This window comes from Brassica oleracea, chromosome C2 (assembly GCF_000695525.1).
Source record: "Brassica oleracea var. oleracea cultivar TO1000 chromosome C2, BOL, whole genome shotgun sequence".
Lineage (NCBI taxonomy): Eukaryota > Viridiplantae > Streptophyta > Magnoliopsida > Brassicales > Brassicaceae > Brassica > Brassica oleracea.
Window position 1 is genome coordinate 15,099,111 of NC_027749.1, and position 14,481 is coordinate 15,113,591.

The 14,481-nt window shown below is 35.5% G+C and overlaps 3 protein-coding genes across 9 annotated transcripts; 1 reads left to right on the forward strand and 2 right to left on the reverse strand.

Moving 5' to 3' along the window:
- Positions 1-2,537: 2,537 nt before the first annotated feature.
- LOC106323016 (U-box domain-containing protein 20) lies at positions 2,538-4,276 on the forward strand. Its single transcript, XM_013761181.1, has one exon. It carries the CDS (start codon positions 2,870-2,872, stop codon positions 4,151-4,153), a length of 1,284 nt encoding a protein of 427 aa, XP_013616635.1. The 5' UTR covers positions 2,538-2,869; the 3' UTR covers positions 4,154-4,276.
- A 326-nt stretch (positions 4,277-4,602) lies between these two features.
- LOC106322611 (PHD finger protein MALE MEIOCYTE DEATH 1) lies at positions 4,603-7,608 on the reverse strand. Its single transcript, XM_013760684.1, has 3 exons — positions 7,091-7,608; positions 6,415-6,658; positions 4,603-6,347 (listed from the first exon to the last, which is right to left on the reverse strand). Exons 1-3 carry the CDS (start codon positions 7,383-7,385, stop codon positions 4,727-4,729), a joined length of 2,160 nt encoding a protein of 719 aa, XP_013616138.1. The 5' UTR covers positions 7,386-7,608; the 3' UTR covers positions 4,603-4,726.
- A 1,940-nt stretch (positions 7,609-9,548) lies between these two features.
- On the reverse strand, positions 9,549-12,142 carry LOC106322654. Of its 7 annotated transcripts, none has more exons than XR_001266486.1 (9): positions 11,707-12,137; positions 11,367-11,438; positions 11,239-11,266; positions 11,115-11,162; positions 10,924-11,032; positions 10,710-10,775; positions 10,243-10,486; positions 9,818-10,138; positions 9,549-9,702 (listed from the first exon to the last, which is right to left on the reverse strand). XR_001266486.1 is itself a non-coding variant. In XM_013760749.1 (9 exons), coding segments are annotated over exons 1-7 (342 nt in total). In that variant the 5' UTR covers positions 11,887-12,142; the 3' UTR covers positions 9,549-9,702; positions 9,818-10,138; positions 10,243-10,454. The 7 variants fall into 7 exon arrangements, 4 of the variants coding, with proteins under 4 accessions (XP_013616203.1, XP_013616200.1, XP_013616201.1 ...); XR_001266485.1 differs by having other exon boundaries at positions 9,818-9,936; positions 10,039-10,138; positions 10,710-11,032; positions 11,707-12,136; XM_013760749.1 differs by having other exon boundaries at positions 10,710-10,761; positions 11,886-12,142.
- Positions 12,143-14,481: the final 2,339 nt, after the last annotated feature.

Genomic DNA, 14,481 nt, shown 5'->3' on the forward strand with positions numbered 1-14,481 from the left:
TATTCGATTAGGGTTTTAATATGTGATTTGATAATTATAGTATAATTAATTCTGATACTTATATTATTTAGGGTTTATAGATATAGGGTTAGGGTTTATCGGATTTTAACTTATAAAAACCGATTTGGGGTTTTAATCATGTAGGAACATGATTTAGGGTTTGGGGTATCGAACTTTTAGAGCTTCGATTTACTCAATTAGGATTTTTGATCTATTACCCTATGGTTTTGATTCATAAAGATTAGGGTTTTAGGGTTTCATTCTTTACCAATCAATCCATGTTCGATTATGGGTTCTTAGGTTTTGAATTACCTTTTAACCTTAGATGATTGTTGAATCGGACCACCAAAGGAGTTGAGCCGCGAGCTGGACACGAACGGGACGCGAGCTGTCTGATGCTGTCGCGAACGAGGAAGAGGTCACGTGCTGGAGCTGCTCTCGGGTCGCGAACGTCTGAGCTAGGATCAGAAACGTCTTGGGTTGAAGCTGATCGGGGAAGCGAGCTGGAACAGATGCGGGAACAAGAGACATGATCGGGGATTTAGGGCTAGGGTTAGGGTTTTAGGGTTTTTTGATTTGGGTATTAGCTTAGGGATTTAGAGTTTCATGCTGATAACGAAACTTAAAGATTTAGAACTGTAAGTTTCTGTATAGTATTGATGAATAAGTGTTCCCTTTATATAGGGGTTACAAGAGAGATAAATGGAAATAAAATAATAGGAAAGATTACAAATCATAAACATAAATGAATTAGGAAATAAACAAGTTGTATCCGCCTCTCTCTCCTCTGCAAGTCTCGCGGCCGCCTCTCTCCCTCTAGGGTTGGGCCGTCTCTCTCTCTAAGTGTATGGGCCGGTTATGGACATCCACCAATTGATTTATAACATTTCTCACTTATTTACTAAAAAACAAAAATTATACTATTGCATGTTGTGTTAAAGAAAAACTACTGCATGTAAAGTTACGCAAAGAAAATAGGAAAATTGCCAAAAATACTATATTTATAGTATTATTTTTTCATGTTTAATTGTTTACACTAACCAATTTTACCTTCACTTTTAACGAAGAGTAAAAAACATTTATAACTCTATAGTTAACTAATCTAAACTTAGGGTTTAGAGTTGAGGGGTGAGTAGGATTTTTGGAATGTGAAATTTATGATTCTAATAAATATATAAATAAATACTTAAAAATATATAAAAAAAATTAAAAATAGTTTCAAACATAATTTTCGACTTTCAAAAGAAATTTTGAAAAAACAATTTGAAAAAAATTCAAAAAAGAGTTATAAAAAATTTCGAATTTGAAAAAGTATAATTCGAAAACACAAAAAAAAGAAATTATTATTTTTATTTATTTTTATTTTTTATTTTTAAATAATTATTTATTATATATATGTATATAGAAAAATGGTATAAAAGTCTTTTTACACTTAATGAAAAAATGTATTTTTGAAAATATTCATTTAGTGGTGGTAAAGATGAATAATGGTACCAAGAAAGTGGTAAACATGAAATTCCCTCAAAAAAAATATATCATTTTAATTCTTAGGTATATGTAATATTTGCATTTTAATAATACATATAGAGAAAAATTCTAAGATAGTTCTAAAAATGTTTTTGTCACAAATATACCTCTAACCAAAATGTTTCATCAAAGAGATAAATACACACTTAGTGTTAAAAAAATGTTTAAAACATCATTTTTATCTTGGTAAATATACATTTATACCCTTAAGATTAATCAATCTAGATTTAAGGTTTAGAGTTAAAGAATATGGTCTGAAGATTGAGGTTTAAAATTTTTAACAATAAATATTAAAATTTTAAAAATAAAAATTTTAAATATAGCTTCAAAAAGCATTTTCAATTTTCAATTTTTTTTTGAAAAAATAAAAAAAACATTTTAAAAAAATTTCAAATTTTTTTTTAATTTGAAAGTTTGAAATTGAAAACATATAATTCGAAACTATACAATTTTTATTTTATTTATTTTAAATTTTATGTATTATTTATTTGTATTTATATATCTATGGTATAAGAGTCTCTTCTTTCTTTAATAAAATCTATTTTGGTAATTTTTTTCTTTTGAGGTTTTTGTGATAAAAAATCTTTTTAAGAGAATTACCCATATATATAAACCCATATATTTAATCAGCAGATGTCTGATAAATTTTGAATTTTTAATCAGATATTTTATTGCATGCTAAAATTATTAAAAGTAATAATTGTTTTGTGAAAAATTAAGGGTTTAAAACACATAAAAACCTTCCTTAAATTTATAGTTATAGAATTAATATACACATATATTTGTTTATTTATATTTTAGAATATTTTCTCTGAATATTAGTATGTAAGTTTTTGCTTAAACTCGTTAGTGTAAAACTTTTCTTTTAAGTTCAGATCTGTTTTGTTTTTTTTTTGTCATCAGTTCAGATCTAAAGCAAAGAACTTAGTGAAACATATTTTGGCAAAAAGTACTAAAACAGACTATATACTGCTCTGAATATTAGTATGTATGTAATTTCACACCTTTAAAGAAATAGAAAACCCAAACCTAACCCCAAATAATAAGTTAAATCTCGAACTTAAATATTTTTCTTCTTTCCGCATTAGTTGTCAATTTATCATTCAAGATTTTCAAACATTCAACGGTCAATTTTTCCGATTCCTAACAGCTAGCGAATAATCAAATCATATGACATAAAAACCTTCTTCATTCACTTTGACCCACTCGCGTTTCCAGAAACCTATGACCAACCATTATCATCACATTACAAAACATATATAAACTCTTCCCAACTTGTCTCCTTCATTAGTATGAGACAGTCAAAGAAAGTTTATTTATTTTTTCTTAACCTCCTCTTGTTATGGGACTTTCGTTGAGAATGAGACGGCGAGGAGGAGCCAAGAAGGACATACTAACTCCGGCGATCAGTTCCTCGGAGGAGGAGGAAGAAATCGTGATTCCGTCGCAGTTTCAGTGTCCGATATCGTACGATTTAATGAAAGACCCGGTGATTATCGCCTCGGGGATTACCTACGACCGCGAAAACATCGAGAAATGGTTTGAGTCAGGTAACCAAACGTGTCCGGTGACTAACACGGTTCTAGCCACTTTGGAACAGACACCGAACCACGCGATTCGGAGGATGATCCAAGAATGGTGCGTCGCTAAAGGATCATCGTTAGATCGTGTTTCGACACCACGTGTTCCCATTTCAAGTCATCAAGCGATCGAGATTTGCGGGAAGCTATTGTCTGCGACGCGGCGTGGAGATCACGTGGTGTGTGTGGAGATGGTCGAGAAAATGAAGAGGTTAGTGCAAGAGAGTGAGAGGAACACGAAATGTTTTAAAGCGAACGGCGTCGGATTGGTTCTTTGCGTTTGTTTCAACGCGTTTTCTGAAAACGCAAACGCGTCGGAGTTGTTGGAGGATGTTTTGCTTTTGCTGACGTGGATGTTTCCGATTGGGTCGGAAGGTCAAGCGAATCTAACTTCCACGACGTCATTTACGCGTATAGTGGGGTTTCTGAAAAGCGGTGATCAAAACGCCGCGTTTTTGGTCAAGGAGCTTTTATCTCTTGACGAAGCAAACGTTGACAAGTTAGCTACGATTAACGGCGTCTTCGACGCGCTGGTGAAATCGATTCGCGATTCGTCGTCCCTGACTTCGATCTTCTACATGATCTCTGCTAAGCCAGAGACTACCTCGAGATTCATGGAACTAGGTCTGGTTAATTCAACGGTGGAGATGCTTGTTGACTCAGAGAATAGCGTTTGCGAGAAAGCGTTACTGGTTCTAGACGCGATTTGTGAAAGTAACGAAGGGAGGACGATAGTGAGAGGAAACGAGCTAGTGATGCCGATTCTGGTGAAGAAGATTCTGAAGATTTCAGAGTTTGCGAAGAAGAGTTTGGTTTCTGTGATGTGGAAGATTTGCAAAACGGGAGATGGAACTGAGGTTGAAGAAGCGTTGCGATTAGGTGCGTTTAAGAAGCTTGTTGTGATGTTACAAGTTGGATGTGGAGAAGGGACGAAGGAGAAAGTTACAGAGTTGTTGAAGATGATGAATAGACATATGAAGACGAATGGATTTGTTGATGTTTCTGATTCTTCAATTGAATTTATGCATTTAAAGAAGCCTTCTTAATTCACTTTTATTTGTTAATAAGTGGAAACAACATTTGTTTTCTAAATCATAGACAATTTTGATTCAAAAAAACAAGAGTTCAAGTTCCAGGTCGGTTTTGTTTCCCCTTCGGAGGGAATTTTAATTCAGTTTATTGATTTAAGGTTCATTACAAAATGATTGTGGAGTAGGCATGGATGCTTGTCTATGAGGGGTTGGTCCATTTTGATAGTTTCTTTGCGGTAGTGAGCTACATTTTCGGGTTCTTAATCACTAACCTGATTTAGGAATAGAGGCATGACATGGTAGTGATGGTAACCCATCTGTAGCTTATACATATATAGTATGCTACATCAATCAGTTGGAAATTTTTTTTTTTACCTTGATATGCAAGCAATCCGAACTCCGGTTGGATTGGAAGAAGTCTAAACAAGTATAGTAAAACCAGAGACCAAATGGTAACAAATGCATTTTACTTCGTTAACACAAAAAATGTATATACAGGTTTTTTCCCCCTTTTGGGTTCATTACAAAAGAATGATTTATCTACAAACAAAAAATCATCAGTGTTTGGTTTGACTCCAAAAAAATGGTCTACAAAATGAACTGTTCACTAACGAAACTTTCTGAAGGAAACATCATCATTCCAAGACATCCCTCATCTTCTTCGGCGAAGTAATCATCCGCTGCTCCAATCATCAACATCTGACCAGGATTCTGAAACTCGTACTTGGGCTGCAAAACTCTCTTCTGCTGCTCTGCAAATTCATCACAACAACTCGAACAAACATAAAGTGGAGGCAAAGTATCTGAATCATCAATTCCACAGCATCTTGTGTGCTGCCAAACCTCACAGACATCACACGAAATCATCCTCTCCCCATCGTCATCTCTAGCTCTGCAAACACATTTCACCATCCATGTGTCGCTTCCACCTTGGAACTTGAGCGTTGATTCCAAATCAATCCCACCTCCTCTCACAGTCAAAGCAGAGCAAGACTCGAGTTTTCCAAACAGCAAGTTGCTATCATCATCATCTTCCTTGAGCTCATCGATCTCATTCACCTCAAAGTTTGTCAAGATGCAGTAAGTGTCTCTGAAAGTTTCTTCGATGGCTTGCTTTAGATCAAAGACCGTGGCTTGTAACGAGACTTTGACTAGCTCACCTGGAGGCAGCTCTGTGACCTGTTCTGTTCTCAAATCAATCAAACTTGGGTTATTGATACGACAAACAAACCGGAAGATTTTGTCATCGTTGTCCCATAGAGGCCACTCCTTTACGAAGTGTTTGCTGTCTAGGACTACTTGAGCTGCAGATCTCACTGACTCGGATTTTGGATAGTTCAAGAGCACATTTGTGTATAGTAACAACAGATCTCCATGAACATGACCTCCAGCTTTTGATTCACTGACAACCCTCAAAGGAACCGCCTCTATCACAGCATCTTTCTTCTGTTCCACCAGTTTAGTAGCATCATCAAGCTCCTGTATTGTGTAGTGAAGAATCCTTGTAAGAGGATCCACATAACGCTGAACCAAAACATTCCCAACAATCACATTGTTCATCGACTTCAACACGTAGTCTAGCAGACCCGTATCTCCAATATGCAATCTAGCTGAATCCCTAACATCTTGCCGAGTCATACCACTCTGCTTCAGTGCTTTCATCTCTTTTAGTGCCTCCACGATTACTTCAGCTGCATACTCCAGTCTCCTCACAGGCCATCTACTTCCCAAATTAGCTGCTACGGTGTTGTAACTCCGGTATCCCTGAGACTTCTCACTCTCCACGGCATCACTTTTCTTCATAAACAACCTGTTTGATCTTTTCTTCAGAGGAGAATCAGTTGAGAGAGTAGGAGGAGGAGGAGCGTGAAGCTTGTTCTTTTGAGGAGCATGAGACTTGATGATGAGGATAAACCGCAAGAGATCCTTGAATGTCTTCAAATGCCCTTCACTCATTTCTCTGTAGTGCCGGAAAACCTGTTTGATCCGTTTGCATTGTCTATGCTCTCCAAAATCAAACTCAATCTGATCAAGCTCAAGGGAACCGAGAAGCTCTATAGCATTCTCGTAATCATTCTTGGTCACACCGTAGCTTCCGCGGCAGAACTTGTATCCCCATCTCCCAAACCACGAGTGTCCATAAGCCACACCGTACAACAATCGAAGATCCAAAGATCTCTTCTGGGACAAATCCTCAACAGTTATCATCCTGCAATATATACACATTCATTCAATCTCCAATCAAACACAAAAGGATAATATATATGTTTCATTACCTTGCTCCGAGGTTGGTGCATATTCGATCCCAAAGATCAACCATTTCTCGTCCGCACAAGTATCTGGACCCTCCTTCCAGACCATTGACGCAGATCAAATGACCAAACCCATTAGTGTGAATCAGTCCATGCAAAAGATGAGTCTGCAGATCGAATACATCATCTTCTAGAGGCAAATCCCACTCAGCATCAACCGGTATGATAAAATGATACTTTCGTTTTGACACAAAGTGATTGCTCCATCCTGTAAAAGAAACAAACTTTCATTCATTTTGACATCTAAAACACAAAATCAAAGTGCAAACTCATCTCTGAACCAAATCGTTAACCCTCTTTAGATCAACGCATACTCAGAATCTCATAATCCCTAAACCGAAATTGATTCCAATGCGAAGAAACCCAGATTCAACAATCTCCTCAAACACCCAATACGATTGAAACATTTAAACGATTAAACCCAAGCGGAACAAACCTTTGCATCTGCAGTGATCGACCCATACTCAGAAACTCAATCAATCAACAAATCATAATCCCTAAATCGAAAATGATTCCAGTGCGAAGAAACCCAGATTCTACAATCTCTTCAACCACCCAATACGATTGATGATAATAAACATCCGATTCCAATTTCTATAATCAGAAACTTGAAAACGATTAAAACCCAAGCGGAACGAACCTGTGCATCGGCAGTGATCGCAGTAAGGCTCCGAGGATCGAACAACGTCTTCTTCGATTGTATAGAGAGGAATTACAGTGTTCTTCGCTTCGCGGCTGAGGAGCGTACACCAAACCGGCGATCCGCGGACGTTATAATCCTCGACCTCCGCGAAGTCCCGGAGAAAAACCCTGACGTTGTCTCGGAAGCTCCCGCTCCGGCTAATCGGGAACTCTTCTTCTCCCAGTCGTTGGAGACTGTACACGCTCGGCTTCCGCTTTCGCTTCCGGCAAGTGTCCATTATCGGAAGCGGCATCGTCTGTGAAGCTTAGGGTTTCTGGGATTTCATCACCGTTGAAGACGAAGACTAATCTCTCTCTTTCACTCTGAGGAATGAATTTAGGCGCTTCAATTTGAAACGAAACGGAGTCTGTTACCCTCGGAGTGATCAGAATCTACGATTAGGGCCATCAAGCTCGTTATCATCTCGTCAAGATCTAGCGGTTGAAATTGATTTGGTTGTTAGATGCATCTCGGCCGTCTATTATCGTAACTGTAAGTTTGTTACGGTTTAACTACCTCAGAGGAGTTGGCCCCGAGACAGTCAACTGCAAACTAATGAGTATTTTTATTTTTTCAGGAGCTTTTTTGTTTACTATTTAATTTGTCAGAGCTTAGCAGAACTGATCCAAAATAACGTGGTTTTAGTTTGGTTTGATTTTTTATATAGCTAAATACTATACTAAAGATCCCTGTGTATTGTTATTCGGGTATTATTATAGATACTAGGGGCGGCTGAGTTTACACTAATATTATTTTATATTGAAATATATTTTAATTTTATGAAATATTTGTAAAATTGAATATAATATATATAATTTGTTTTCTAATTAGATCATATATATTTATTTTGTTAACATTTGACTTTTATTTATAATTCTTACGTGTTTGGATTTTTATTTGTTATCAGATATATTTTATGGCATTATAATTTATTATTTTTAGTATTCATTTTAGTTATATTTTTAATGGAAATATGTTCTCTTGTGTTGTATTTTCATGAATTTTTATTTTTATTTTTTGTCATCTTTCATGAAATTATGTGTAGTATTTTATTAATATTTTTTTTAATTGTGTATTAGAGTTTTATGTTTGATTGCGGTATATCTGAATGTATTCTGTGATTCTTGATTATGTATGTGTCTCTAACGTCTATTCAAAAGTTTCCTTAACCAAATACTAAAATTGACCCAACACTATCATGTATTTCCTCTTCATCTTTCGCTACCCCCATAGTTTTATGGTGTCTACTGACATCCTTTTCTTATGTTTTGGGTGGTTTATTGTTGCTGTCTTTGTCTTCATTGTGAACAACAAAGATTTTATTTTTTGGTGTAACACCAGAGACTGTTGTTATGTTACTTTCAGCGTTATAAAAGAAATTAAATACTAAAATCACATTCTCTTTGGCTAATCTAGCATGTTTATTCTTCTCGATTTTTTTTGGTTTAGTGTTAATCGAAAATGTATTCTTTTCATTTGTCAGCAGAAGGAAAAAGATATTTTAGAACATAATTTATTATATTCACTTAAATCACGAAAATAATTTTTTTCATTTACTTATAGTAATAGCAAGAGTCACAGCGATTATTTATGTCGGATCGGTGATATATAATTGTTGATCTTGTGCATCTGTAGAAGCCTCCTTAGTCCAGTGGTTGACTAATGGTTCATTAATACTTATACACCAGAAGGTCTGGGGTTCAAACCCCAGAAAACGCAAATTATGCAGATCATGGAGAAAAATGGTTACAAGAGGTCTTCAGCATAGTGTAAAGGCGTATCATCGAACATGGATCTCATAGGGCGGCTCAGAGCGATGCAGTTAGACGTGCATTCTCATATGATGGTAGAATTATCGGCTGTAGAATCGTCTATGTAATTTCTCATCATTGTAATAGCATAATTAATCAGACGTAAAAAAAAAAAATCTTGTGCATCTATAATTGGTCAAGTATTTTGTTTACTCTTTTTTTTTTGGCCAACTACTTTGTTTTGTTAGTATGAATATTTACTTCTGATTTTTCCTAGTTTTATTGAACTGAATCGAAACTGGGATTGCAATCAGATGGAAAAAAATTAGCTTGTAGAGTTATACGCAATTTTGATTACTTGTTTTTTAAGTTTGTGGACTATTTGTTCCATTTTATCTAACTCTGCTTTGGTCTTTCTGTGCAACTAATTTTGAGTGTCTTCGTTCAGTTATTTCCAACTGATTCTTGTTGTATTCATTTCATATGAAACTTCCATCATTTTCACCCTTTTCTTAAAATTTTCATCTTTTATGCATCAAGCTCTAACTTCAAACATATCTTATTTATTAATATTTCTTGAATAACCTTTTAGTAGTTTATTCTGACCTTGTAAATCAAGTTTGAGAAAATAATATATAGATGAAACAAAAACCCAAACAAAAAAAAACACTCAAACAACCAAGGCCATATTATTATCTTTTATTTCATCGCATGTAAAAAATGCTTGCAATATTTGGTAGCTTTTCATGTGTGCTTATCTTTCTAATCATTCATTTGCTTTGCAGCAATCTCCAGCAACATTAACTTCATCGTTGGTCTCTGTTTAAGAAAGTGAACTATTCGTAAACTCTGGATTTGTTGGCTGTCGGAATGTTTATGAAACAGCTGCGTTTCATTATAACTAAACCTGAGTGTATTTAAGAAAATATCTTACATGTCGCGTTCTACCAATGTTAATGAGTGGTCTTTTGGTCGTCTTGTCTTTGTCGGGCCTTTTTCTTATGAAGCAATCGTCGATGAAGTAAGCATGCTGCTGTACCTAGGCTTTGATTACTTCAACAAACAGGAGTTGATGAGCAAGTTTTTAGAGAATATTCATAAAAAAATTGGATCACAGCTGTTTCTTTGTGACAACTATAATTTGTGGGACCTGACCTCTGCAGCATGGACGTTAATCGGCTTCGTCATTTCACCATCGAATGCGACAAACACGGTAGACTCTAAGACATCTGAGACTGATAGCTGCACACAGTACCTGCATAATATACAGAGTTGACATTTGGTTAGCCGTGCTAGGTTTCAAGGTTTTTCTTATTTGCAGAATAAAGTTAGAGTGAACTTAGGTTGAGTATGGATTACCTAACAATCCCAGTAACATCAGCTGGTCATAGGTGCAGAACCTGGAGATCTCGGTAGGAATAGGGTTGATGGTTTTTGAATCTAAAAATAAGTTTTATCGGTGAATCTGATAGAAACTGGTGAGTCTGAGAGTCTGAAGTTTTGATTAATCCTTTGTCACATCGAAACACTGAGCTCATACACGGCTCCTTCTTAGAGAATTTGAAAGGTGTTCAGTCGATGTGTGGTCCTGAATGAGAATGGTCTGTGATCAATAAAAGAGAATCAGAAGTGAGTAAGTTAAATAAAAGGGAACCATAAATGAAGTTGGGAGTTAGCCATTAGCGGATGGGTTCGGAAAGGCAAATTGATTCGGGAAGGTATCTCACACGCTCTGTATATATACTCATTCCGAGTGATCTAGAAGGCAGTAAAGACTAAATAAAAATAAATAGTGAGATAAAATGATTAATGTCATTACAACGCACCATTACGTTTCAGCACGAAAGTGAAGGGGTGGCGGTCCGGGGCAGTTTGCAGCTGTTGATTATTTTCTGAAGTTGAGCGTAGAGAGGATAGAGTTGTTGCTTAATAGGGAAAATACGTTTGGGATTTCGTTGCAGTGTCCATCAGTGCGAATATCTAGGTGAACATGTAATAGTGTCCCAGTAGAGAGAAAGAGAGAGATGTGCAATAACTTACAGCAAACCTTAGAAGCAACCATGATTTGCCAACACCATAATCACGGATGAGCTCCTCTGTAGTAAATGCTGGTGATCGTTCTGAAACGCTCTTGACCTGTTGTGGCCCACTGCATAATTGGTGATAATACTAAACAGAGTGAGCATAGAAATTTCAATCTGAGTGATCTGACACGACTCTGGACAACTTACAATCTGGAGTTTGATAGTTTTTCCATCTTGTTCGACAGTGTGGATTTTCTGCAAAAGATCATTACAAAATTACAACTTCTAATGATTTTATCCATAACCAACTGATGAGTGGAAAGAGGCTTACGAAGTCAACACCAATGGTGCTGATGTAGCTATCCAGGTAGGAATCGTCATGTACAAAAAAGAAACTGAGACACCACTTCAAAAGAGCAACAACAGCACTGAGTATAGAGAAAGAGAGAGAGAACTTACAGAAAACCTTAGACGCAAGCAGATTTATCAACACCAGAATAACCAATGAGCAAAAGCTTGAGCAGATAGTCACTGCAAAAGAAGTATGTAAGAACAGATGATCAATTCGATAATTCTCGAAAATCCAACAACTATTATTTTATATAATCAAAATCATCTGTGAATTCAAGAAAAAACAACATGTCTCAACTAAATTTCATAGATCTAATAAAAAATATGATTAAACATAATAACAAAGCCAAAATTGGTAAGATTATCATTCTCCAAAGACATGATCCAAATAGAAGCATAGTTCAAAGACGCTAAACGGTCTCATGGATTTGATGAGGAACGTTCTTACTATTTAGGATTCCTGGGATCGAGCTACAGTAACAACAGAGAGGAGATTCCACCGATCTTTTGTCGGTGAGAACAAAGATTAAGTCGGGGAGAGAGAAGAAAACGACGGCTATGTGCCGACGACGTGCTTAAATACGTCTTTGAACACATTTATATATAGTCGGTGCTTTGAACGTTTACTTTGGTGGATGATAAGGCCAATGAGGAAGAGTGGGAGGAATGGTAGAGATGTCGTTAATGCTTGGATAAATGTATCTCCTAGCCGAGACGTTAAGACGTCACAGGGGCGATAGTCGGAGGATTCAAGATCCCAAGAGTCACGATGATTGAGTGAAGCTACTGTGTTAACGAAGATTAGGAAACCGTAATATCTTTTTCTTTGGATCAAAAACCCTAATATCTATCGGACCTAAATTGATAATAGAATATTAGCCAAGCTAAAAAATAATGGTTTCAAGCTTGATAAAATCAACGGACACTATTGCATATTGGACTTTTTTAATCAAGAATGAAAGCACAGACAGGCCGAAAGCAACAGAAAGCCAAACCAAGGTAACTCGTAAATGACGTGGAGGATTGCTGCAATCTTATTGGCTGATTTTTGAGTCATACGTGGACAGTCTATCTGATATTCTTATTCTCCTTTTATTACTTGTTTGATGTTTGGTACTTTGCGTCTATTTTTTCCCCATAGTTTTGGATATCTTTTTGGTATTTAAATTATTTTACTACTCTTTTAGAGTTTTTAAATTGAGAAATTCCTTACGATAACTTTTTTTTATCTTATTTTTACAAAAATAGCCTCCAATGAAAAAAATGAACAAAATAAGTTTTATTAAAAAGCAAAAATACATTTTTACCGTATGATTAACTAATTTAGACTTAAGGTTTTAGCGTTAAGAGGTGATAGTTTGGAGATAAGATTTCGAGTTTTTTAAAATAAAAAATAAATATTAAAAATTTCAAAATAAAAAAGATCATTTTGGTTATTTTCTTCCTTATTTTTGTGACAATAACTTAAAAAAAAATATTTAAGAAAATCGCCTTTTTAAATTTATGCAAATTTTGTATATATTTCGGATTTACGTGTATATTTTCAGTATATAATAATAAATATCTCTGAATCAAACAAATAACAAAGTGATATTTATTCCATAAATATCCCAAACAACCATTTCTTTATTTTTTTTACTTAACGTTGAAAACTAATAAAAACATAATTGATTTATATGATAGTAAATAGATAGAAACTAAAGATAAAGACAATTGGTACAACCCAACTAATGGACCCTTTATCACACATGGTATACACTTCTCACTAGCTATTCCGACATGATTTAATTGTAAGGAAATCTTATGTCTCAGAAACTGATGGTGAACCAGTGACGGTACTATATCGGCATCCGAAGTATCATCTCTCGCCTCCCTTGACTCACCATCACAACCTTAATATCAATGCTCAAGACTTGATTCCCATCACTACTATTGCTGATGGTGTTGAATGTTGATGGGGTTATCTCAGTTTCGGCTAAAACTATAAACGAAAGCAACCAGCAACATTTACTCCAGCTGTGGTAGATGATGTTGAAGCTACGCCTTCTATGGAAAATACAACGTCTCTATTTCTTTCTCAGGAGTGTGGATGAAGCCTTTGATATTGGAACCCTTCACTTGAGACTCCTGTTCCCAAGGTTCATTCTTGATCATCTGACATTCTTCATCCGAAGTTGAAGGAAGATGAAAATCCTGTGGTTTCCTTAGGAAGCAAAAATGGATCAAAAGCCTATATTCAGATCCGACCCTGAGAGGAAGCATGGCTCCCAGCCCTCAAGAATATAAATTAATTTTGGCCATAATTTTGCAAAAGTCTCTTTAATTTAGTGGTGTTACTAATGTATATCTAAGCTCTGCAGCCTTAGTTCAAACCCAGTATGCTACTCTCAGCCTTTTTTTTTCTCAGTAAGCTTGTAGTCTTCAAAAAGCCAGGACCAGTATTGGCCATTATTCTACATTGCACTACTTCACCAACTTATTTGGAAGACAGCACAACAATGGTGGTCATTCCAAACCATATGGTCTTGAAAACAAAAAGAGTATGTGATCTAACAGTGTTATCGTTTCTCCATTCCATTGGGAGGTCTCACTCACGCTGTAATAAACTGGATGTGGAGTAATAAGTGTGGAAATTTGTCCCGAAAATACGGAGTTTTTTTGTTTCATTATCTCGAATGAAGAGTCAACTAGAACTTGGGTTTTAGGTAGAGGATTATGGCACACACTGTTCTCATCTATATATAGAATTTTTTCTCTTTTTGTTGATATGTGTCTTCAATTAATCTTTATTTTTACATTTTAAGTCTTTTTTTATTTAGATTACTACAAGTTGGCACAACACTTTTTAATTGTGCACTTTTATACTTGGATTGGTCCCAAAATTTTTAATCGTGACCTTAACCCCTAATTCACACAAATCACTAATGCACACAAATATGACTATTAAATACAACTCGGAGCACTAAAATGATCAAAAATATAAGACGTCACATGCACCCTCCCATCTTTCTCTATCTCTAGATTAGGAACTACAATCATTCTCCATAGATCTAGATGATCACCGACTTTTTTCAAGAGAAAAAAGTCTAGAAATTATCTAAATAGTTATGTCTCTATTTTTCTATCTGATTAATGTCTTGAAATTGAATTTATTTATCGAATCCACTGTAAATGTAAAATCCGATTTAAAATAAATACCAGATAATTTCACAGGAGAAGAAAA